The sequence below is a fragment of the Corylus avellana genome, chromosome ca5, assembly GCF_901000735.1.
Source record: "Corylus avellana chromosome ca5, CavTom2PMs-1.0".
In the NCBI taxonomy this organism is placed as follows: Eukaryota; Viridiplantae; Streptophyta; class Magnoliopsida; order Fagales; family Betulaceae; genus Corylus; species Corylus avellana.
Window position 1 is genome coordinate 29,402,643 of NC_081545.1, and position 25,354 is coordinate 29,427,996.

A 25,354-nucleotide genomic window follows, 5' to 3' on the forward strand; every position below is an offset into this window, starting at 1 on the left:
CATTTTTAAGCTTTTGTCAAAAATGCGTTTTGATAATTTTTAGGCTTTTTGAATCCTTAAAAATGCTTTTAATTTTTTTACCAAATGAATACTTTTTTCTTCAAACGGACTTTTTAAGTGTTAATTAGGTCCCTAAAACGCAATCATAAATAAGCCATAACTAAATCAACTAAAGTAGACTTTTAGTGTTGAGAGTTATTGTGAATGCTCTTAAGAGTTATTTTAATAACTATATTTTAAATGGTTAGAGTTCACGAGAAGTGTCAGAAATTATCTTGTGTTGGATTCAAGGCATGTATATTATGCGGAGGAAAATTAATCCATCATGTTAAACAACAGCTCAATACTCTCAATCCAGTTTTCATCTTTTGTTTGGTTGCTTGGATTTTGGGAAAAGCAGCCAATGATGTAGCTCCAATGGAGAAAACAAAGAAGGAAAAAAATAAAGAAATCTGCTGCTCTGTCATGAAAAATACAGAAGAAAAAAAAAAACAAGAGAGGAAAATTTAGCAGTTGTCATTATATTTTAGTCATCGTTTGATTCACAACATTTTCTCATTGATGAAAACAATCTAATTCAAAATCTTTACGATTGAAGTATGTAAGCCAAGCATCAGAGCATGTGCATGATGAATAGTGAATACATCCCAATACTAATAAGTTCACTTTCGACAGCTGTATTTACTATGTACATTGCCCAACAAGCATCCATGGATCTCTATCATCCATCCATCTTCTATCAAGACAAAATAGAACCAATCGACATCAAGATAATGAAATGTTAACCCACTTATTGACTTCTTATGGGCGGCATACAATACCAAATTTACCATCTACTGTAGAGTTGGAGGAAATCTCAAGCGCTAGAAGGAATTGGGTGTAGTAGAGCTGCTAGCCCATTTCACAGATGAATCTGGTGAAAGTGGGGGAGGAATGTTCTTCAAAAGCCCGACATCATCTGCACTAATATCCACCACTTCTGCTTTCTGTACTCCAATCTCTTCGTTCTTGATTCCTCTCAAAACTTCCACCACTTCATCCATGCTAGGCCTCATGTCCCTCTCCTGCTGCAAACACCGAAAAGCCAGTTCCGCCACCGACGTCGTCATCCTCCTTACATCATAATCCTTTTCGAACCCAAGAGACGGATCGACCAACTCGTGCAATGCATGATTCTGAATCTTGTTGATTGCCATGTTGGCCAGGTTTATATCGTGCCGGTGTCTATTGGTGTCCACAGCCGGCAACGACGATATAAGCTCGACCAACACCACTCCAAAGCTATAAACGTCGCTTTTGTCAGTGAGCTGGTAGCACTGGTAATACTCTGGATCAACATACCCAGGTGTTCCTTGTGGAGCAGTTGACACATGCGTGACATCCGTTGGGAACAACCGTGACAAACCAAAATCAGACACTTTCACACGGAACTTATCATCCAGGAGAATGTTGGTGGTTTTGACATCACGGTGGATAACATCCGATTCATGGAGGTAGGCCAGTGCCTCGGCTGACTCTATGGCTATGCTCAACCGAACCGGCCAAGTCATTAAAGCAGAACTCGACCGGTTTCCATTGAGATGATCAGAGACAGTTCCATTAGAAATGTATTCGTAAACAAGGAGAAGTTCTTGGCTACGTTTTGAGGTGCAGCCGTGGAGCAGCACAAGATTTGGGTGCCGTAAGCGAGTTAGGATCTCGACTTCAGTCATGAACTGCTCAACGCGTTTGAAATTGTTTTCGTATAGGCGCTTCACAGCAACTACACGCCCATCATGCAGCTCGCCTGCAAATGATTAAAATGATTTAAGAGGACAATCCTTCAGTGAAAAACTATAAAAAAGTATACATATAACGTAAGTTATAATCCTACCATAGTAAACAGTGCCAAAGCCTCCATCTCCAAGTTGTCTAGAAGGGTCAAAACGGTTAGTGGCTTCTTCCAGTTCTTCATAGCTGAAGATATGAGCGCCGAAGTACGTGCTTCCCCTTTCAAGATCCAACTTCGGGGAGGGATAAGATGGGGTGCTTCGAGAGAAATTAGTTGAAGAAACTGGAAAGCCTTTGCTTGAAGGAGGTGTGGGCAGGTCTTTGCTTTTAGATTCATTGACAGGTTTTTTCCTCCGCTGTCTGATGGCAAAGACCAAACAACCTAGAAATACGGCAACAATGCCAGCAGCTCCTACGGCAACGCCTGAAGACACGAAACAAGAGTTGGATAAATTTTCTTCTCTATAATACATTAATACCCAACTCAACGAAAAGATGCACAATGGTTGTAAGTTTGTAACGCCACAAAACATTACCTATGACAATGCCTGCATTATTAGAACCTTTACTGCCTGCAATAGTCGAAAGATACAGAAGTGTCAGTCCAACGAGCACGAAAAGATATTTTATAGAGGAACATCTTTAATCAGCTAGCATCACCATACACAAATAGTCAAGGTCTAATTTAAGACCAACATTTAATCCAATTTACTGCTTTTTGAAACCGATATTTTCCCTCGATTAGAAGCCATTGAGGCCAGGGAACAAACAGGTGTCAATGGGGGAAGAAAGCAGGAGACAAATCGAGTGTAAAGACTTTTAAAGGCTATCGGACAAACCAAACGTGACAAAGATATTTTTCTTCCAAAAGACTTTTTACCATTTCTACCGTTTCCATCACAAAAGCAACGTCCTAATTAGCCTACCAAAATTACCGATTTTCAGAATTTCATTTCCTGTTCTCCACCATCATTCTCAAACAAAACCGCAATTTTTGTCGAGAAAAAAAGGTCGAATACCTGGCACCGAACACGTCCGATTGCCACAAAGGCAAATGGGTTTGCCCGACTTCGAATCAAACCCACATTGCGCACCAAAAACCAGACACTTGGCACACGTATCACCGTACACATCGCTATAATTCACCTTGAAACCCTCCATCAAAACCTCCTCAAGCGTCGACCGATTAGTTGTGAGCTCCAACGCCGCCGTTTTGAGGATTTTCAGGCTGACACCGACGTTGCATTCAATAACTCCCAGAATCGGATCGGTAGGAACCGGACCGGTCAGGTAATAAGCGTCGGTCCGGTTCGTATTCCCAAGGAAGCTACAATAAAACAGATTAGGAGGCTTCGCGGGAAGACGGAGACCACTAGAGGAGCAACCGTAGAAGATGGTGAGGTCCTCATTGTCGGTAGCGTACGTGAACCCAGAGGGCTCCAGAGTGGAATTGGTGTATTGCTGTGGGCACGTGGTGTTCCAGAGGTCGGAGCGGGCGAGGGTCATGGTTCTGGCGGCCTGGTCGAGCTGGAGGACTCGGTAACTCAGCGACGCGATGGTCAACTTGGGCGAGTCGTCGTCGCAGGAGAGTCGGAACTCGGGCGTACCGCAGTTCTCCGGGTGGGTCGTATCGGTGAATGGGTAGGATAGGTTCTTGAAAGGCCCACAGTCGAAGGCCTGGGCGCATTTGAAAGAGAGGGTGGAGGTGTCATCGGAAGGTAACGACGTCGTTGTGACGGCGACGGAGAAGAAGAGGAGGACGGAGACGAAGATCGCCGGAGGGAAGGCGATTGGGGGCATCAGAGAGTAGTGGAAGTGAGGGGTTAGAGGAGTGAGATGGCATGGATGAGGTAATAGGGTGGCTGGTCGCTGGAGTGGGTAAGGACTGCCTCCGGAGACGGCTTTGAACAAAGCTGCCTTTGGTTGACTTGGACCCTACGTGTATGTGAACCAGCTTTTGAAATTGGAGGCCGTCTAGAATTCTGACTATTCTTGTGGATTTTTTATTTCCTCTTTCTTTCTTTTATTATTATTTTTTTCTTTCTAAATCAACGTTTCTCAATTCTATAAAATAATAAGGAATATTGAACAAAAGAAATCTCAATTATTTGACCTGAAAATAATATTTAATATCTATTTTAAAAATATTTTTATAAAATATCATATCATAATTAAGGTGCATGAAAGCCTCTCCAATAGCCTTTGATTTGGACAAGCCGGAAGACCTAAATTGACCAATGAATATTAGACAAAAATGGTTGTTTTTTTTTTTTTTTAATTTTATTTTTTATATGTCCGCACAAGAGAGAAGAATTCGACCTAGTGACATCTGCTTCATTAAATATAATTCCAACCGATTAAGTTACCTCTTGAAAATACAAAAATGGGTTTCTATGTGCACATCTTTTATATACTTTTTCTTTATACTGTTGATTTTAGATTAACATTACGTGTTGATGAGATAGATGATAGACATACATATGTGGTATGCATAAAAAAATATGTGAATAATGTTCTTTAAAAAATGTGATTCTGTCTCTCTCTCTATTTAAAGAATATTTATTTTTCTAAGTACATATATACTAAACTAAATATTTCACTAACCGAATTTGGCCAATGTTATGTAATCAATCAAGTCAAAAATTAACAAAAAAAAAATTGAAAAGGAAAATAAAAAATAGACTTAAATTAATTGTTTACAAATTTAGTATAATTATCTTGTTTTCTCACTATTCTAGTCTTCCCCTGTTTTTAACAAACCATAAATATATAATTGTCTTAAGCCGGTCCCATTGGGCCCTGCAGCCCACGCTGGTAACCACCCCTACGATCATTGGTTGCCGGTGTGAATTCAATCTACCTACTACGAATTAACTTAAAAAGTATGCCGTGCATGATACACGCCATGCAAGAAATTCGATCGCCTTTTCTTTTTTCTTTTTTCTTTTTCTACTCCAATACCTCTTCTTGCCTGTAGGGCATTCAGCTTCTTTTTTTCTAACAAATGATAAGAGGAATCAACTCTGGCTTGGTTCCATAGCCTTTGATCCCACCTAACTCCTAACTAATTGGATCGAAATCCTTAATCGTCCATAAATTTCATATTGAAAATCCAAGAATCGGTCCATCGTTGACCAGCCTAAATTTTTCTGATGCCAAGCCTCATGGACTTGTAAAGTTATGCCTCCTATTGATCCTCCCTCAAAACAATTACTAATCAACGAAAAATTACCCCAATATCTGCATGTTTCTAATATAATATTTATCATGTTCATGTATAGGATGGATGACGCATATATGCCCGAAAGCAAGTTGGGAGTTTTTCCTAAATGATTTATCCTAAACCAGAGTCAAAGAAAAGTATGTTAGCTGCAGATCGAGGAGCCTTTTTTTCTCCATGCTTAAGCAAAAGGAGATACCGATCTGCATGCTAGCAACCGAGCACCTAAACAAACATGCAAGAAATGAAGCAAGAAAAACAGCAAAAGACTTACCTGTTGCTGTTAATGCACAAGTGGATGGGAAAGTTCCATTTGCACAATGGCAAGCGAATTCGCTCGTACTTGTGTTGTACCCACACTGTCCACCGGTCGCTTTACATCCATCACACAAACTGTTATTTGCGTTCCACCCCAATATGAAGCCGCCATCGATAGCTTCTTCCAGTGCACTTAAATTGCCGCTCCCAGGTTGAGATTGTAGAACTGGAACTTTAACGTTGTAGGCGCATGACCCAAATGAGCTACCAATCAAGTTCGCAATGGTATTGTTAGAATAGTAGTTGTTAGCATCGCTTCCGTTTATGGAGCAATCAAACTGAGTAGTATCGGCCGGCGGAATTGTAAGAGGAGAAGTAGGAATACTAGGGCAATCATAGTAGAGCGTCAGGTTCACCGTAGCTGAAGCGTAACCAAAGACGGTGGAATTGATGGTCGTATTAACGATCGTAGCAGGACAAAGGGTGTTCCAATAATCCTCTCTAGCAACCTGGAGAGTCTGCGACACGTTATCGACATGAAGGACTCGGTAATTCATGAAGGTGATTTTGATGAGTGGCACACCATCGCTGCAGTTTAACTCAAAAGCAGGGTGGCCACAATAGCTTGGCCTAATATTGGATTCCCAAAAAGGATAACTGAGGTCCACAATGCCCGCACAATCAAATGTTTTGCTGCAGTTTAGGTATTGCTCAGCATCTGCGTATGAAGACGATGGGAAGTGGATCAAGCACAAGACTGTTATCACCAACGACAGAGCGATGGTTGGGAAGAGATTGGGATGCATCTCGATGGAAGAACGAGAGAGAAAGTGATTGCAAGTTATGAGATTATAAAAGGGAGAAGGGGAAGATGATATGCTTTTCAATAAGTCTTATGAATTGCATCATAATGGAGCTGGTGGGCTTTGACGAAGTTGGGGTTTGGGGGGTGAAATTTGTCAAATAGATGCTTCTATTTGGAACTTTACCGGGGACGGTCAATTCACAATTAGGTGACAAAGTCCAACAAAACGACAGTGCTTAATATTTCTAACGATTCCCTAACGCGGCATCTAGATGTTCTTGCCATGTTCTAGAACTCATATCTTAGGAAGGTCTGAAATCAGTTTTAAACTATTGCTCAGTCAAACATACGGAGCCGCCCTGCAAAGAAAAAAACTCACCTAAACTGCAATTATTTTTTTACTTCTAAGCCTCTAATACATCACAATCCACGTCATCTTAAACATATATTAAATAAATAAATAAAGATCAAACTCAACCAACAACAAGGTAAGACTCAAAAGATCACTCCCGTGTTACTCATGTTCCTTTTAAGTCCTCCTAAGTGGGTGGTTAATATTTCAGTGGAAATCTGGTTTGGCTCTACTTCTAAGAGGGAAAAATATGCCCAAAAATTTTGGAGTATGCTATAGGGGTAATCTTAATTAAGGGGAAGCAGAAAAAGGAAAAAACTATTGAGCTTAGGGAGATATTATATATAAGGAACTACGAAGGACTTCAAAAATAATCACCAATACATGAAAATTAATTACAAGGATGCTAGTTGAAGTATGAACAGAAGCCAAAAGTTCTCTCAACTGTCTGGTTCATGGCTCAATCGAATCTCAATTCAGCTGAAACTCGTACGTGGGCTTTTTTAATTGCCTGCATTTTTCTATACCTGTGAAGTCCAACATCACTGCTGTATATGCCCATGTGCCCCCATGATCCCCCTTTTTTTTTGGGTTTGGGAGTCAAATATGCTAATTCTGTCACAAATTTAAGGAGTCAATCTTGAGACAAATTAATTAAAGGCCTACAATATATATATATTGGAAGCATCTTGGTAACCTCAAAATTTGCATTTTACCATCTAACCCCCCAAACTGAGAAGAAATTAACCAAAGACAAGACATGATGACAATCAGACACCAAATGTAAGATCATGGATCAATCCACAACCAGAAAGCCCTTCAGACAAAATTTTAATCTTGAAAGAAGGACGACGTTGTCTTGCCTCTTCAGACACGAGAGAGTCGTTAACATGTAGTATCTGTTTTCAATGGGCAAGTCGTCTAATCGAGTACTGGAGGTGGAAGATTCAAATATATACTCGAATCAGAAAGAAGGGCATGGCCTAAAATATGCTAGTGGACCTAATTTATCGAATACATCTCACTTATCGTTACCCGCAGAGCTCCTATAGTCCTATAGAGTGAAAGATAAAATAAAATAAATATCGGGTCTCGGTCAATAGTCAAAAAATCTCATGAACTCAGCTCAGGAATGCCATCACCTACTGTAATGCTATTGCATAAAACCGGCTAGAAAACAACTTGAAATTACAACTACTGCTCGGCGCTGGCTGGGGTAAAAGTAGAAAATAAGGGACATACATACCTGATTTACTAGAAGGCACTTGGGTGTCTCCGGCAGCACATATTTTTAACCCGTTTGATGATTGATTTGGGCAGTAGCAAGTTGTTTGATTTGTATTCTGGTCGTATCCACAAACCCCCTTAGACACGGTGCAGGCAATACAAACTGGATCCTCCTTCCACTTCACATCGAATCCTCCTTTGATGATGTCTTCAATTCTTGACCAATTACCTATATCTTGCTTAAGAGTTGCAAGAACAGGAACAACCACACTTTTTGCACAAACCCCAGGGACGGTAGGGTCTTGTATGTAAACGCCTTTATTAGCGGTCCCATCAACGGAGCAAAAGGATATTGGTGGATAAAAATTGGGAAAAGAAGGGCAACCATAGAGTAACGTAATGCTAAAGTGGCTAGGGCCATATTCAAAAAGCTCTGTATCCAGGGTGGTATTCACCCACACTGGTGAACAAATTCCATCCAAGAAGTCGTCCCTCACAATTTTGAGGGTTTTGGAGCCAGGATCGGCACTCAAAACGCGGTATTCCAGGTTCATAATTTCGATGCTAGTGATATTTTTCGTACAAATGAGCTTTGAATCCGGATTGCCGCAGCCATCGGGCCGGCCATCACCCCAGAATGGATAACCCAAGCCAGTGATGTCCCCGCAGTCAAACCGACTGCTACACCTTGTATACCAATCATAGGAGCATAAACACACCGGAACCTCGACGAAAACCAACAACATAATGAAGAAGGAAAGCCAGGAATCCATTTCTGGGAAAGAGATCAAAGTGATGGATGAAATGAAGAATAGGTGAGGTATTTGAGATTGTCTCAAGGAAACAACGGCAAATATAATTATGTGACATCACTCGATGGGAAAACAATATTAAGGCCAGTGATTAAAGAAGAAGACTTCAGACTTTGGAATGTATTGACTTGAAAGCCAAATGGTGAATCGCATTTCTGTGTATGGAGGACGATTTTCTTAAATGAGATAAGCTATTGTTTGACTAAACACACGAATCTTTTCACTTCAAGTATGGACAGACTGCCTTTCCATTTCTCTAACTTCAATCGGTTCTTCATCCAACTCCACCAATTAAATTGCTCAGCTAAAATAATCTTCCATTGAAAAAATAGACTAGGCGTATCACACAAGACATTTACTAGAAAATGCCTTCTTCGGTCCGATTAACCTGCTCATTCTCAACAAACCACCAAGCCAGCCCACTGTTAGCTGGCCTAACCCAACCTAACCTGGGCTGCTCAGCTGGTCGAACCCAATTTGATCTAGCCTGGTCGGACCCAGGTGCAATTACATGACGTGGCATCCATCTTCCATTTAATCCGTCAATCCAATTAATTCCACCTACCTAATCACAGGGCCCGGACTGCATTTTAATTTCATTTAAGCCTCACCTACCGAACGAAAGTAATATAATGATGTGACCTCTCATCGTGCTTTGAAATCTGTAAACCTATTCAATGTGATCATGTACCTAATACGCAAATATATATATATACGGAGTAATTAATCATAGAAATTAGAGAATAATTAATGACTTTAGCCTTATTTCAAAATTACTTAAAATTTTCATCATACCCCTTGAAAGTCTCCGAGCACTGACATCCTTTTTGTGAAACACGGAAGGACCAAATTTTCTCCTGACTCCCATCATCATCTTCATCATATAAAATTATGCGAACGAAGGAATTATTGCCAATTTCGCTAAGGCGTGGTGAGAGCTCTATTTCGATTTGGAAATCTTATGTTTGAAGTACCATTTCATTCAACATCTTTGAATTGTGATTTTCCAATGAATTGGAAAATTGAGAGATTCTTTTGACCGCTATTTAAAGGAGAGAAATGATTCATTTTTTTTTTCGGTTCTTCTCTCATCCTCTCAACTTTTAAAATTATCGTTGAATCTTTTAAAAAACGTGCAACAAAAATGATAAAGAGAAAAAACACTTTTGGACTGGAAACAAATACCCCGTAGCTTCTTAGAAACTTACCACTCTTGAAAAAGTCCACCAAAAAGATGCCTTAAAACATCACCTTTTATTTACTCAAGTTTTCCTTTATCCTATTGAGCCTCCTAAGTTTTGACTAATTATTCCTAACAAATGACAGATGAAGGCCTGACAAAAATTATTCTCTAGACATGACCTCCTGCAGGCCTCTCCCGCATAGGCGCATATTCTCCTATAGACAAAATACTTCTGCTTATTAGCGATTATGTCAGGAAGAACACTGTGAATATAATCTAATTCCCTATTAACTATATTTTTCTAATAAATTTTTATCAGCTGATTTATACAGAGAGTTTCGTTTGCTTTAGATTGGAAACTAATGATGATTGACTGGCTACAAAGATTTTGGATTTGCTCATGCTGCTTAAATTATATTCGGTCTTGTTATCACTTCTTGGATTATTTTAGATACAATTTTTAAATATTGAATCTTTATATCTGCTTTTCTTGTAATGATTTATCATTCAATGAATAACTGAAAAATGATCGGTAATGAAATTATAATGGTTAAGAGAGCCCCTATCATGCGGCCGGACCTTAAAAGTGGTGTTTTGCAATATCTAACCACCTTGTGACACTTCATCTATTCAAGAAAAATGCAAAAAATAAAACTGAGAACAAAAGCACCGAATCAAAATGAAAAAAGAAAAAAGAAAAAATCCAAGCTGCCCGACGACCCACAACCATACCCATGAGAACCCGCCAAAAAACCCATAAAACCTAGCCTGAGAAACCCATTTCTAATGCCAAGAATTCGTTTTTAATACCTCAAAACTCGTTTTTATTCAAATATCAAACCTAGAGGTAGAAAGTTAACTCTTAGAAAATTTTATCACCCTAATGCCGGAGAAGATGTCCGTTAAATTGAAGGTTCACTCTTTCTCTGTTAAATGAGAAGAAGAAGGAAGAAGAAGAAATGGAAAAAGTTGTCGACAGGACTGAAGAAATGGGAAAGAAGAAGAAATGGAAGGAAGAAGAAGAAATAAGAAAAAATTTAGTGTTTTAGGCTGTAGGATAATTTTGTGCATTTTACTTATGTGACAGTTGTTGATTGGGGCTACAAAAGTTGGGTTTTAAGGCCCATCCACATTGAAGTTAAATCCAATGGTTAATTACTACTTTGTGCATAAGTAAAATATTCAGGATTGTACTCATCCTTTCTACTCATACAATGAAATTTCTCGTATATTCTATTAATATTTTTTAGTAAATAGTAGCTAGAAACATATATGGAAAGTGGAAGCCACGTATTAGATTAGATTAGAGGCCTACATAATTTTGTTGTCTATTTTTGGTCCCACTTGGAACCAATAAGTCAAAAAGCTAAAGGAACGCTAATTAATTAATTATTCTCCCCTAATTAAAAAGGTCAGTACTCAGTAGTGGCTACTTATTTCTTAGCTTAACTGGTTTGTTTTACCAAAAGTTAACAACAGTTTCAGGTCACTCACTGGGTTTAACAACATTTGCGTTTTTTTTTAATCAATTTAAACTTTCAAAATAAGTATGATCTAACACGTACCTGATTTTGATGGTGAGGAAATATTGCATGTTGGACACGCGAACGCTGCAGCATCCACCTTCCATTCCACATCGAATCCTTCTCTAATGGCTTCCTCCAATTCCGACAAAATGAATGAATCTAGACGGAGACGAACTGGGACAACCACGCTTCCATTACATTCCTTAGGCCCATGAGCTCCCAGCTCCACGTGCACTTCCCCACTTGTGGGGCAAGTGAAGTGTCCAGGGTGTGGGAAAGGTAACCAAGAAGAGGGACAACCGTAGGCTAATGTAATATTCTGGTAACCGGGGTGAAAATCAAACAGGTTGGGGTCGAGAGTGGTATTCAATAATTCCGGCGAACAAATTCCAGTCGAGAAATCCTCTCGTGAAATTTTGAGTATTTGGGTTTTGAGATCGACCTCTAGCACGCGGTATGTCACGTTCATAATCTCTATGGTAGTAACACTTCCCTCGCAGTGAAGCTTCAATCCAGGAGACCCACAATTACTGGGTCGGGTATCTTCCCAGAAAGGAAACCCGACGTTATTGATCCCTCCGCAGTTGAACAGTTTGCTACAGTTTGGTAGGTCCACATCATCATCATCGCATAGAGATCCTGGAATCCCGACGAAAGTTACAAAGAATAAGAAATAGAAAGAAATAAGAAAAGGAGACGGCGAGAGAAGCCAGGAATCCATTTCCTGAGAGGAATAATTAAGGTTGGGTAGGATAATTATCTTTTGTATAAAGGAAAATACAGGAAACAGATATGAGTGATTATCGAGCTCGCAGTACTAGTGGGGAAGATGAGAATTGGCAAAGTGGAAGACTTCGGAAGTCTTGTTGACTTAATCTATACGTAATTGCATAGAACGCCCAACTACTTCATTTGTGGTATGAGTAATTCCTACGAGACTATTAATCAGATATTTTTCATTTTATTTGAACTGGATAATATTTAATTAATTATAAAAAATGAGTATTTTTTCACTCAAAAAATAAAAAAATACAAATACCCTTTCACTTTAACTAACTGGATATTCTTCGAAATAAAGATGATTATGTTTCCCAGCAAACGCTATTAAAGAGACAAGATTTTCACTGCAAGCTAAAACAAAATATGTTTAATTATGAAATTAAGTAGCTATCAAATATATATATAGAATATAAATTAAATGTTGATCATGCTATATATCGAATAAATTTAGTTGATTAAGTATTGTAAATTAAACAGAAAAACAGGAAATAAAAACGGAATCATGACGGATGTGATTCTTTTAATAGAATAGCATATATTTAATGAATATTTAATGGTTTGGAGTATGAAAGTGAAGGAGAATCTGCTCATTTAACGTAAAACACCTAAAACCAGCGGGGACAGCCCAAAAGACCAAAGAGTGCTGAAAATTAGCTTCACCTAACTATCAAGTTTGCATTCATTACCCTGCGTTGTAAATTATACGGCAAAGTTAGGTAACTTTGAACGTGTAGTTGCTCGCAAAATAGAGTTGGGTATTTTTCGTTTCATATTCTCGTCCAGACAAAGTTTTTCTCTGAACTGGGTCGGAAGAATTTCTTTTAACCTAGTCTATTAAAGTGACATATGTCCCTTGAACATGTGAGATGCACATGTTTTTTTAATAGTAGAGACAGTTTGAATAAATTTTATTAAAAACTAATGTGCAAGTCAAATGTTATTAAAAAAGAGACACATATCACTTTTGTAGACTAGATTGAAGAAAACTCCTTTAACCTAATTTGGAGGACAACTTTGTCCACATCAGACCTATTTCCTTTGCAACCTCAGTTGGACCCAATCCGTCTTTAGATCCCACAAGCAATTCAAGCCCACAGCCCAACTGGTTTGCACGCGAAATCAGCCTGACAAATTTCACAATTATACAACCCCTCCATTCCGATTTAATCTGAATAGGAAAGATCATCCGTTTAAAAAAAAAAAAAAAAGGGTTAAATAATCTGAAGTACTAAGTTAGTCTTTTTTCGTAAGTCGGATACCATTTATGTAGGATTTGAACCATAGGTGGGAAAAAATAAAAATCTGCAAACCAAGGTACTTAACCAAAAAAAAAAAAAAAAAAAACTTAATCTTCTGAATTATCACAACTTTTGTAATGTCTCTCTTAAAGTCTAATTTTTCTCAATTTAGTGTGTGAATCTTTCAATTATTTTCAATGTCACCCTTCCGTTAGGATTTTCTGTTAACTCCTAACTCGGGTGTTAAAATTCTCAAAATACCTGCATTTGTTTTAGTGAAAAAAATAATAATAATTGCAAATATTAAGGCGTTAGTTCGAATTTAATAGTCTTTGCAAAATACTCATGCCTCAATAATACTCATGCCTCAATAAAATTTTCAAGATATCCCTTTTTTTTAAAAAAAGAAAAAAAAAGAAAAGGGATATCTTGAAAATTTTATTGGGCTTTAATGGAAAATCTTAAGGAAGCGGGAACATTGAAAAAAATTAAAAGTTCGATATACTAAATTGAGAGATTTTAAACTTTAAAAAAACATTACAAAATGGATGATAACTCAGGAAGTAAGTGAAATTTCTCAAAAACAACTTTTTGTCATAAGTACAATCCCCTTAGCAAAATTGTTTTTGTTTTTTAATTTTATTTTTAAAAAAAGAATTAATTAATTTTTTAATCAGATTTGATATAATTAAGTGTGTTTGTGTATGTTTTTTTGTTTTGATACAAGTGGACACATGGGCATCCACTGAAACCTTGGATGCAACTGACGCTTAGGATAAAAAATATGAGAAACTCATATTTTCTCATAATATGAGGGGATCCGGATCCTTACATTATAAATGTTTGGGCTACTAAATAAATCTTCAGCAGCCTTTACATAAGGTTGAGAACTTATGCTATGGATTTTAGCTCTCAATTCATGGAGGAAAGGGGAAAAAAACAAACATATTTTTCTCTTATATAGAAAGAAACGAGAGGCAAGTACAAGTCCATAGGTACACCAATAATATTCATATGATTCCCAAAAAGAGTGGATCACCCTTTTAACATGGAAAGACACCCAAAAAGCAGGGGAAAGGGAAAAGGTCAAGAAGCAAGGTCATTGACGATGCCATTTAGCTTTCTTTCCAACACTTCTGAACATATCTGCCCCATCATGTGGTAGAAAGACATCATATCAGACAACTGTTCTACCGACATTTTCCCCATCACACTCCTTGCCAGCTTTTCTTTCTCCCCATTCAACTTCAATCTCTCTATGTAGGAGCCTGCATTCCTCACTGTTGCACCCATCTGCTTCAACCTATTCTCTTGTTGCAAACTCATTGCTGTGTTTGACTGCAACTCGGATCGAAACAAATTAAAAGCAATTAAACCCCCAAAAAGAAGTTTGAAAAAAAAAAGAACAGAAAATATCAAACACTTCGATCTTTTTCTCTGTAAATTAATACCTCAAGAAATTCTGCTCCAGCTTCGAGTTCAGATTCTTTCCAGGGAGCCATCTCACGGCCAGTTGTGTATATATTCCTTGCAATTGAGAAACTACGAATGATACTTTTCCTTTTCTTCTCCAATATTTCTTGATCGAGCTTTTGGTGCTTTGGCACTGATGTTGTGATGTTAACCTTTTTCTGGTAAGCAATAACCGCCTTCACAAATTCCTGCACAATTTCCATGGTTATTCCAACAACAAAAAGAAAAAAGAAAAGAAAGAACAATCTAAAGATTGTTCATATAAATGAAATCACAATGAAACCTGGTAAGCAGATGGGCATCCTGGATAATCAAATTGGTCAGAATCCGACCACCTCATTCTCTCAGGATGAAACTGGAGTCCCATAATAAATTTACCCTCTTCAGGATTATAAGAATCCGGATCATAAAACCCTTCAATTAGACCATCATGCGCAAATGCCATTGGTACAAAGCGCTGGGCCAATCTCTTAATCCCTTGGTGATGATAACTATTAACTGAAATCTCCATTTTCCCTTCCTCCAAAGAATCCTTGAACCAATGGTTCAAGGGGGTGTTCTCCACCACCTTAACCACAAGCCTATGCCCATCATAATTATCATAATCAATGTGCTTCACTCTCTGCCCTTCGGGGCAATTCTTTGATACTTCTTTCTCTATGTCTTGGAAAAGGGTACCCCCACATGCAACATTTAGTACCTGGGAACCCCTGCAGATTCCCAAGTAGGGGATGTTCCTTTCTTGGCAAAGCTTTGCAAGCCTCAACTCGATCGTATCCTTTTCTTTATCAATAGCAGTATCGCTGGAATGAAGCCTCCTGATTTCTTCCAGCTCTTCTGGGGGAAGAGCAGAGGATTCCTCCTCATAGAGAGACGGATCAATGTCCTCTCCATCACAGAGAAGAACGCCATGGATGGGCTCAAAGCTATCTAATAACATATGAACCCCATTAACCCGGGGAACAATCACCGGTACTGCACCATAGCCTACTATAAGATCAAGATGGTATTCACCTGAGATTTACATGCATACACACAGCTTTTAGTAATTACCCAATCAAACAATAAGAAGTAGAAAGAATTAATATGGCTGTGAAAGTTCAATTATTGGAAGAGATCTAAATTTACCATCTACTGTAGAGTTGGGGGAAATCTCAAGCGCTAGAAGGAATTGGGTGTAGTAGAGCTGCTAGCCCGTTTCACAGATGAATCTGGTGAAAGCGGGGGAGGAATGTTCTTCAAAAGCCCGACATCATCTGCACTAATATCCACCACTTCTGCTTTCTGTACTCCAATCTCTTCGTTCTTGATTCCTCTCAAAACTTCCACCACTTCATCCATGCTAGGCCTCATTTCCCTCTCCCGCTGCAAACACCGAAAAGCCAGTTCTGCCACTGACGTCGTCATCATCCTTACATCGTAATCCTTTTCGAACCCAAGAGACGGATCGACCAACTCGTGCAATGCGTGATTCTGAATCTTGTTGATTGCCATGTTGGCCAGGTTTATATCGTGCCGGTGTCTATTGGTGTCCACAGCCGGCAACGACGATATAAGCTCGACCAACACCACTCCAAAGCTATAAACGTCGCTTTTGTCAGTGAGCTGGTAGCACTGGTAATACTCTGGATCAACATACCCAGGTGTTCCTTGTGGAGCAGTTGACACATGCGTGACATCCGTTGGGAACAACCGTGACAAACCAAAATCAGACACTTTCACACGGAACTTATCATCCAGGAGAATATTGGTGGTTTTGACATCGCGATGGATAACATCCGATTCATGGAGGTAGGCCAGTGCCTCGGCTGACTCTATGGCTATGCTCAACCGAACTGGCCAAGTCATTAAAGCGGAACTCGACCGGTTTCCGTTGAGATGATCAGAGACAGTTCCATTAGAAATGTATTCGTAAACAAGGAGAAGTTCTTGGCTACGTTTTGAGGTGCAGCCGTGGAGCAGCACAAGATTTGGGTGCCGTAAGCGAGTTAGGATCTCGACTTCAGTCATGAACTGCTCAACGCGTTTGAAATTGTTTTCGTATAGGCGCTTCACTGCAACTACACGCCCATCATGCAGCTCGCCTGCAAATGATTAAAATGATTAAGAGGACAATCCTTCTGGAAAAAACTACAAAAAAGTATACATATAACGTAAGTTATAATCCTACCATAGTAAACAGTGCCAAAGCCTCCATCTCCAAGTTGTCTAGAAGGGTCAAAACGGTTAGTGGCTTCTTCCAGTTCTTCATAGCTGAAGATATGAGCTCCGAAGTACGTGCTTCCCCTTTCAAGATCCAACTTCGAGGAGGGATAAGATGGGGGGGTGCTTCGAGAGAAATTAGTTGAAGAAACTGGAAAGGCTTTGCTTGAAGGAGGTGTGGGCAGGTCTTTGCTTTGAGATTCATTGGCAAGTTTTTCCCTCCGCTGTCTGACGGCAAAGACCAAACAACCTAGAAATACGGCAGCAATGCCCACCGTTCCTACGGCAACGCCTGAAGACACGAAACAAAAGTTGGATAATTTTTCTTCTCTATAATACATTAATACCCAACTCAACGAAAAGATGCACAATGGTTGTAAGTTTGTAACGCCATAAAACATTACCTATGACAAGGCCTGCCTTATTAGAACCTTTACTGTCTGCAATAGTCGAAAGATACAGAAGTGTCAGTCCAATGAGCACGAAAAGATATTTTATAGAGGAACATCTTTAATCAGCATATCCATAATCCATACACAAATAGTCAAGGTCTAATTTAAGACCAACATTTAATCTAATTTACTGCTTTTTGAAACCGATATTTTCCCTCGATTTGAAGCCATTGAGGCCAGGGAACAAACAGGTGTCAATGGGGGAAGAAAGCAGGCGACAAATCGAGTGTAAAGACTTTTAAAGGCTATCGGACAAACCAAACGTAACAAAGACATTTTTGTTCCAAAATACTTTTTACCATTTCTACCGTTTCCATCACAAAAGCAACGTCCTGATTAGCCTACCAAAATTACCGATTTTCAGAATTTCATTTCCAGTTCTCCACCATCATCCTCAAACAAAACCGCAATTTTTGTCGAGAAAAAAAGGTCGAATACCTGGCGCCGAACACGTCCGATTGCCACAAAGGCAAATGGGTTTGCCCGACTTCGAATCAACCCACATTGCGCACCAAAAACCAGACACCTGGCACACGTATCACCGTACACATCGCTATAATTCACCTTGAAACCCTCCATCAAAACCTCCTCAAGCGTTAACCGATAAGTTGTGAGCTCCAACGCCGCCGTTTTGAGGATTTTCAGGCTGACACCGACGTTGCATTCAATAAGTCTCAGAATCGGATCGGTAGGAACCGGACCGGTCAGGTAATAAGCGTCGGTCCGCTTCGCATTTCCAAGGAAGCTACAATAAAACAGATTAGGAGGCTTCGCGGGCTGACGGAGACCACTAGAGGAGCAAGAGCAACCGTAGAAGATGGTGAGGTCCTCATTGTCAGTAGCGTACGTGAACCCAGAGGGCTCCAGAGTGGAATTGGTGTATTGCTTTGGGCACGTGGTGTTCCAGAGGTCGGAGCGGGCGAGGGTCATGGTTCTGGCGGCCTGGTCGAGCCGGAGGACTCGGTAACTCAGCGACGCGGTGGTCAAATTGGGCGAGTCGTCGTCGCAGGAGAGTCGGAACTCAGGCGTACCGCAGTTGTCCGGGTGGGTCGTGTCGGTGAATGGGTAGGAGAGATTCTTGAAAGGGCCACAGTCGAGAGTCTGGGCGCATTTGAAAGAGAGGGTGGAGGAGTCATCGGAAGATAACGACGTCGTTGTGACGGCGACGGAGAAGAAGAGGAGGACGGAGACGAAGATCGCCGGAGGGAAGGCGATTGGGGACATCAGAGAGGAGTGGAAGTGAGGGGTTAGAGGAGTGAGATGGCATGGATGAGGTAATAGGGTGGCTGGTCGCTGGAGTGGGTAAGGACTGCCTCCGGAGACTGCTTAATTCGAACAAAGCTTCCTTTGGTTGACTTGGACCCTACGTGTATGTGAACCAGCTTTTGAAATTGGAGGCCGTCTAGAATTCTGACTATCCTTGTGGATTTTTTATTTCCTCTTTCTTTCTTTTATTATTATTTTTTTCTTTCTAAATCAACGTTTCTCAATTCTATAAAATAATAAGGAATATTGAACAAAAGAAATCTCAATTATTTGACCTGAAAATAATATTTAATATCTATTTTAAAAATATTTTTATAAAATATCATATCATAATTAAGGTGCATGAAAGAGCCTTTGATTTGGACAAGCCGGAAGACCTAAATTCACCAATGAATATTAGAAAAAAATGGTTTTTTTTTTTTAATTTTTTTTTCTTTTATATGTCTCCACAAAAGAGAGGGAATTCGACCTAGTGACATCTGCTTCATTAAACATAATCTCAACAGATTAAGTTACCTCTTGAAGATACAAAAATGGGTTTCTATGTGCACATCTTTTATATACTTTTTCTTTATACTGTTGATTTTAGATTAACGTTATGTGTTGATGATATAGATGATAGACATACATATGTGGTATGCATAAAAAAATATGTGAATAATGTTCTTTGAAAAATGTGATTCTGTCTCTCTCTCTCTATTTGAAGAATATTTATTTTTCTAAGTAGGTATATACTAAACTAAATATTTCTCTAACCGAATTTGGCCAATGTTGTGCAATCAATCAAATCTAAAATAAAAAAAAATAATAAAAAAAAAATTGAAAAGGCAAAAAAAAAAAGGGCTTAAATTAATTGTTTTCAAATTTAGTATAATTATCTTCTTTATATTATTACTCTCAATTAATTGGCTCACTGTTCAAGTCTTCCCCTGTTTTTAACAAACCATAAATAATTGTCTTTAGCCGGTCCCATTGGGCCCTGCAGCCCACGCTGGTAACCACCCCTACGATCATTGGTTGCCGGTGTGAATTCAATCTACCTACTACGAATTAACTTAAAAAGTATGCCGTGCATGATACACGCCATGCAAGAAATTCGATCGCCTTTTCTTTTTTCTACTCCAATACCTCTTCTTGCCTGTAGGGCATTCAGCTTCTTTTTTTTATAACAAATGATAAGAGGAATCAACTCTGGCTTGGTTCCATAGCCTTTGATCCCACCTAACTCCTAACTAATTGGATCGAAATCCTTAATCATCCATAAATTTCATATTGAAAATCCAAGAATCAGTCCATCTTTGACCAACCTAAATTTTTTCTGATGCCAAGCCTCATGGAAAATTATGCCTCCTATTGATCCTCCCTCAAAACACTTACTAATCAACGAAAAATTACCCCAATATCTGCATGTTTCTAATATAATATTTAATTATTTATCATGTTCATATATAGGATGGATGACGCATATATGCCCGAAAGCAAGTTGGGAGTTTTTCCTAAATAATTTATCCTAAACCAGAGTCAAAGAAAACTATGTTAGCTGCAAATCGATGAGCCTTTTTTTCTCCATTAAAGTGGCCGTGCTTAAGCAAAAGGAGATACCGATCTGCATGCTAGCAACCAAGCATCTACACAAACATGCAAGAAAAACAGCAAAAGACTTACCTGTTGCTGTTAACGGACAAGTGGATGGGAAAGTTCCATTTGCACAATGGCAAGCGAATTCGCTCGTGCTTGTGTTGTACCCACACTGTCCACCGGTCGCTTTACATCCATCACACAAACTGTTATATGCGTTCCAGCCCAATATGAAGCCGCCATCGATAGCTTCTTTCAGTGCACTTGAATTGCCGCTCCCAGGTTGCGATTGCAGAACTGGAACTTTAACGTTGTAGGCGCATGACCCAAATGAGCTATCAATCGAGTTCGCAATGGTATTGTTAGAATAGTAGTTGTTAGCATCGCTTCCGTTTATGGAGCAATCAAACTGAGTAATATCGGTCATCGAAATTGTAACAGGAGAAGTAGGGCAATCATAGTAGAGCGTCAGGTTCGCCACAGCTGAAGCATAACCAAAGACGATGGAATCGATAGTCGTATTAACAATTGTAGAAGGACAAAGGGTGTTCCAGTAATCCTCTCTAGCAACCTGGAGAGTCTGCGACACGTTATTGACTTGAAGGACTCGATAATTCATGAAGGTGATTTTGATGAGTGGAGCGTTACTGCTACAGTTTAACTCAAAAGAGGGGTGGCCACAATAGCTTGGCCTATTTGATCCCCAGAAAGGATAACTGAGGCCCTCAATGCCCGCACAATCAAATGGTTGGCTGCAGTTTAGGTATTGCTCATCATCTGCGTACGAAGATGATGGGAAGTGGATCAAGCACAAGGTTGTTATCACCATCGACAGAGCGATGGTTGGGAAGAGATTGGGATGCATCTCGATGGAAGAATGAGAGAGTAAGTGATTGCAAGTTATGAGATTAGAAAAGGGAGAAGGGGAAGATGATATGCTTTTAAATAATTCTTATGAATTGCATCATAATGGAGCTGGTGGGCTTTGACGAAGTTGGGGTTTGGGAGGGTGACATTTTTCAAAGAGATGCTTCTATTTGGAACTTTACCAGCAATTAGGTGACAAAGTCCAACAAAACGACAGTGCTTAATATTTCTAACGATTCCCTAACACGGCATCTAGTTGTTCTTGCCATGTTATAGAACTCATATCTTAGGAAGGTCTGAAATCAGTTTTAAACTATTGCTCAGTCAAACATAGGAGCCGCCCTACAAACAAAAAAAACTCACCTAAACTGCAATTTTTTTTTATTTATTATTTTTACTTATAAGCCTCTAATACAACACAATCCACGTCATCTTAAACATATATTAAATAAAAAAAAAAAAAAAAGATCAAGGTCAACCAACAACAAGGTAAGACTCAAAAAGATCAATCCCGTACGTGTTACTCATGTTCCTTTTAAATCCTCCTAAGTGGGTGGTTAATATTTCAGTGGAAATCTGGTTTGGCTCTACTTCTAAGAGGGAAAAATATGGCCAAAATTTTTGGAGTATGTTATAGGGGTAATCTCAATTAAGGAAAAAAAAAAAAAAAAACTACTGAGCTTAGGGAGATATTATAAGGAACTACGAAAGACTTCAAAAATAATCACCAATACATGAAAATTAATTACATCAATGAATAACTGAAAAATGATAGTAATGAAATTATAATGGTTAAGAGAGCTCCTATCATGCGGTCAGACCTTAAAAGTGGTGTTTTGCAACATCCAACCTCCTTGTGACACTTCATCCATTCAAGAAAAATGCAAAAAATAAAACTTAGAACAAAAGCACCGGATCAAAAAAAAAAAATCCAAGCTGCCCGACGCACGCTAGACCCACGCCGGGGTTTGGGTTTGGCAAGACTCCAGTGTGGGTTTGGCGAGACCCACGACCAGACCCACAAGAACCCGTCAGAAACCCCACAAAACCCAGCCTGAAAAACCCATTTCTAATGCCCAAAATCAGTTTCTAATGTCTCAAAAATCGTTTCTAATGCCTCAAAACTCATTTTTAATTCCACAAAACTCGTTTTTGGATTCAAATCTAAAACCTAGAGGTGGAACGTTAACCTTTAAGGGATTTTATCACCCTAACGTTGGAGAAGATGACCGTTAAATGGAAGGTTCATTCTTTCTCTGTTAAATGAAAAGAAATGGGAGAGGTTGTCGGCAGGAGGGAAGAAATGGAAAAGAAGAAGAAATAAAAGGAAGAAGGAGAAATAAGGAAAAATTTAGTGTTTTAGGATGTATGATAGTTTTGTGCATTTTACTTATGTGACAGTTGGTGATTGGTGGCTGCAAAAGTTGGGTTTCGAGGCCCATCCACATTGAAGTTAAATCCAATGGTTAATTACTACTTTGTGCATAAGTAAAATATTCAGGATTGTACTCATCCTTTCTACTGATCATACAATGAAATTTCTCGTATATTCTATTAATATATTTTAGTAAATAGTAGCTAGAAACATATATGGAAAGTGGAAACCGCTAGATTAGATTAGAGGCCAACCTACTTTTGTTGTCTATTTTTGGTCCCACTTGGAACCCAATAAGTCAAAAAGCTAAAGGAACGCTAATTAATTAATTATTCTCCCCTAATTAAAAAGCTCAGCACTCAATAGTGGCTACTTATTTCTTAGCTTAACTGGTTTGTTTTACCGAAAGTTAACAACAGTTTCAGGTCACTGGGTTTTTTTGGTGGAAAGGATATTTCCCCAAGGCTCAGCTAAAAATAAAAAATAAAACACACAGATTTACTAAAAAATTTAGTGCTTTGACGGTTTCTGCTGTAAAGAAAAGTGTGAGGATGCACATAAATTAAAAAAGCTATTAAATAATTAAATTCATTATTTTTTTAGTCATTTTCTCTAAATTATTTTTTATCAATTTAAACTTGATCTAACACGTACCTGATTTTGATGGTGATAAAATGCATGTTGGACACGCGTACGCTGCAGTATCCACCTTCCATTCCACCTCGAATCCTTCTCTAATGACTTGCTCCAATATTTCCGAAGAAAAGAATACATCTGGGGGGAGAAGATTAGGAACTGGGACAACCACGCTTCCATTACATTCCTTAGGCCCCTGAGCTCCCAACTCCATGAGCACATCCCCACTTACTTCGCAAGTGAAGTGTCCAAGGAAAGGTAACAAAGAAGAGGGACAACCGTAGTCTAATGTAATATTCTGGTAACCGGGGCGAAAATGGAAAAGTGTGGGGTCGAGAGTGGTATCCACTAATTCCGGCGGCAGCGAACAAATTCCAGTCAAGAAATCCTCTCTTGAAATTTTGAGTATTTGGTTTGTGAGATTGACATCTAGCACGCGGTATGTCACTTTCATAATCTCCATGGTAGTAACACTTCCCTCGCAGTGGAGCTTCAATCCAGGAGACCCACAATTAGTGGGTCGGGTATCTTCCCAGAAAGGAAACCCGATGTTTTTGATCTCTCCGCAGTTGAACTTTTTGCCACAGCTTGTCGGGTCGATATCATCATCGCATAGAGATCCTGGAATCCCGACAAAAGTTACAAAGAATAAGAAATAGAAAGAAATAAGAAAAGGAGACGGCGAGAGAAGCCAGGAATCCATTTCCTGATCGAGAGGAATAATTAAGGTTGGTAGGATAATTATCTTTTGTATTAAGGAAAATACAGGAAACAGATATGAGTGACCATCGGGCAGTACTAGTGGGGAAGACGACAATTGAGAAAGTGGAAGGCTTCGGAAGTCTTCTTGTCTTAATCTACACGTAATTGACTACAACACCCAACTACTTCATTTGTCGTATGAGTAATTACTACAAACTACCAGCAAACGCTATTAAAGATACAAGATTTTCACTGCAAGCTAAAATGAAATATGTTTATGAAATTAAGTAGCTAGGATCGAATAAATTTAGTTGATTAAGTATTGTAAATTAAACAGAAAAACAGGAAATAAAAAACGAAATCATGACGGATGTGATTCTTTTAATAGCATAGCACATATTGCATGAATATTTAATGGTTAGGAGTATGAAAGTGAAGGAGAATCTGCTCATTTAACGTAAACCACCTAAAACCAGCGGGCAAAACCCAAAAGACCAAAGAGTGCTGAAAATTAGCTTGACCTAACTATCAAGTTTGCATTCATTACACTGCGTTGTAAATTATACGGCAAAGTTAGGTAACTTTAATTGAACGTGTAGTAGCTCGCAAAATAGAGTTGGGTATTTTTCGTTTGATATTCTCGTCTGGAAAAAGTTTTTCACTGGGTCAGAGGAATTTTTTTTAACCTAGTTTATTAAAGTAACATGTGTCCCTTAAACATGTGAGATGCACATGTTTTTATAATAATAGGGACAAAGTTGGAATAAATTTTATTAAAAACTAATGTGCATGTCAAATGTTAGTAAAAAAAGAGACACATATCACTTTTATAAACTAGATTGAAAAAAAAATTTTCAACCTAGTTTGGAGGACAACTTTGTCCACATCGGATCTATTTCCTTTGCAACCTCAGTTGGACCCAATCCGTCTGTAGATCCCACAAGCAATTCAAGCCCACAGCCCAACCTGCACTCGAAATCAGCCTGACAAATTTCACAATTACGTAACCCCTCCATTCCGATTTAATCTGAATAGGAAAGATCATCAGTTTAAAAAAAAAAGGTTAAATAATATGAGGTACTAAGTTGGTATTTTCTCGTAATTCGGATACCATTTATGATTCGTAAGCCGGATACCATTTATGATAGGATTTGAGCCATAGGTGGGAAAAAATAAAAATCTGTAAACCCAGGTACTTAACCAAAAAAAAAAAAAACTTAATCTTCTAAATTGTCACCACTTTTGCAATATCTCTCATAAAGTTTAATTTCTCTCAATTTAGTGTATGAATCTTTCAATTGTTTTCAATGTCACCCTTCCGTTAGGATTTTTTGTTAACTCCTAACTTGGGTGTTAAAATTCTCAAAATACCTCCATTTGTTTTAGTGAAGAAAAAAAAAAACAATTGCAAATATTAAGGCGTTAATTCGAATTTAATGGTCTTTGCAAAATACTCATGCCTTAATCTTTGCAAAAATTTTAAATATATATATATATATATATATTTTTAAAAAAGGGATATTTTGAAAATTTTGTTGGGCTTTAACGGAAAATCTTAAGGAAGCAGGAACATTGAAAAAAAAATTAAAAGTTTGATATACTAAATTGAGAGATTTTGAACTTTAGAAAAAC

The 25,354-nt window shown here is 38.7% G+C and overlaps 4 protein-coding genes across 8 annotated transcripts; all 4 read right to left on the reverse strand.

Moving 5' to 3' along the window:
- Nucleotides 1-497: 497 nt before the first annotated feature.
- Nucleotides 498-11,973, reverse strand: LOC132182486 (LEAF RUST 10 DISEASE-RESISTANCE LOCUS RECEPTOR-LIKE PROTEIN KINASE-like 1.3). 4 transcript variants are annotated; one of them, XM_059595744.1, is made up of 4 exons: nucleotides 11,193-11,973; nucleotides 2,307-2,342; nucleotides 1,874-2,194; nucleotides 498-1,786 (listed from the first exon to the last, which is right to left on the reverse strand). In XM_059595744.1, exons 1-4 carry the CDS (start codon nucleotides 11,872-11,874, stop codon nucleotides 864-866), a joined length of 1,962 nt encoding a protein of 653 aa, XP_059451727.1. In that variant the 5' UTR covers nucleotides 11,875-11,973; the 3' UTR covers nucleotides 498-863. The 4 variants fall into 4 exon arrangements, with proteins under 4 accessions (XP_059451727.1, XP_059451726.1, XP_059451724.1 ...); XM_059595743.1 differs by lacking the exon at nucleotides 11,193-11,973 and adding an exon at nucleotides 7,652-8,860; XM_059595741.1 differs by lacking the exon at nucleotides 11,193-11,973 and adding an exon at nucleotides 5,265-6,083.
- Nucleotides 11,974-14,257: 2,284 nt separating this feature from the next.
- Nucleotides 14,258-15,584, reverse strand: LOC132182103 (putative glutamine amidotransferase GAT1_2.1). The gene is made up of 3 exons (XM_059595304.1): nucleotides 14,928-15,584; nucleotides 14,623-14,832; nucleotides 14,258-14,509 (listed from the first exon to the last, which is right to left on the reverse strand). The coding sequence occupies exons 1-3, from the start codon at nucleotides 15,582-15,584 to the stop codon at nucleotides 14,258-14,260; spliced, it is 1,119 nt and encodes a 372-aa protein (XP_059451287.1).
- On the reverse strand, nucleotides 15,569-23,751 carry LOC132182488 (LEAF RUST 10 DISEASE-RESISTANCE LOCUS RECEPTOR-LIKE PROTEIN KINASE-like 1.3). Of its 2 annotated transcripts, none has more exons than XM_059595750.1 (5): nucleotides 23,039-23,751; nucleotides 17,251-17,286; nucleotides 16,815-17,138; nucleotides 15,773-16,728; nucleotides 15,569-15,658 (listed from the first exon to the last, which is right to left on the reverse strand). In XM_059595750.1, exons 1-4 carry the CDS (start codon nucleotides 23,721-23,723, stop codon nucleotides 15,806-15,808), a joined length of 1,968 nt encoding a protein of 655 aa, XP_059451733.1. In that variant the 5' UTR covers nucleotides 23,724-23,751; the 3' UTR covers nucleotides 15,569-15,658; nucleotides 15,773-15,805. The 2 variants fall into 2 exon arrangements, with proteins under 2 accessions (XP_059451733.1, XP_059451732.1); XM_059595749.1 differs by lacking the exon at nucleotides 23,039-23,751 and adding an exon at nucleotides 20,230-21,022.
- LOC132182491 (LEAF RUST 10 DISEASE-RESISTANCE LOCUS RECEPTOR-LIKE PROTEIN KINASE-like 2.7) lies at nucleotides 17,301-18,717 on the reverse strand. The gene has a single exon (XM_059595753.1). The coding sequence runs from the start codon at nucleotides 18,520-18,522 to the stop codon at nucleotides 17,659-17,661; it is 864 nt and encodes a 287-aa protein (XP_059451736.1). The 5' UTR covers nucleotides 18,523-18,717; the 3' UTR covers nucleotides 17,301-17,658.
- Nucleotides 23,752-25,354: the final 1,603 nt, after the last annotated feature.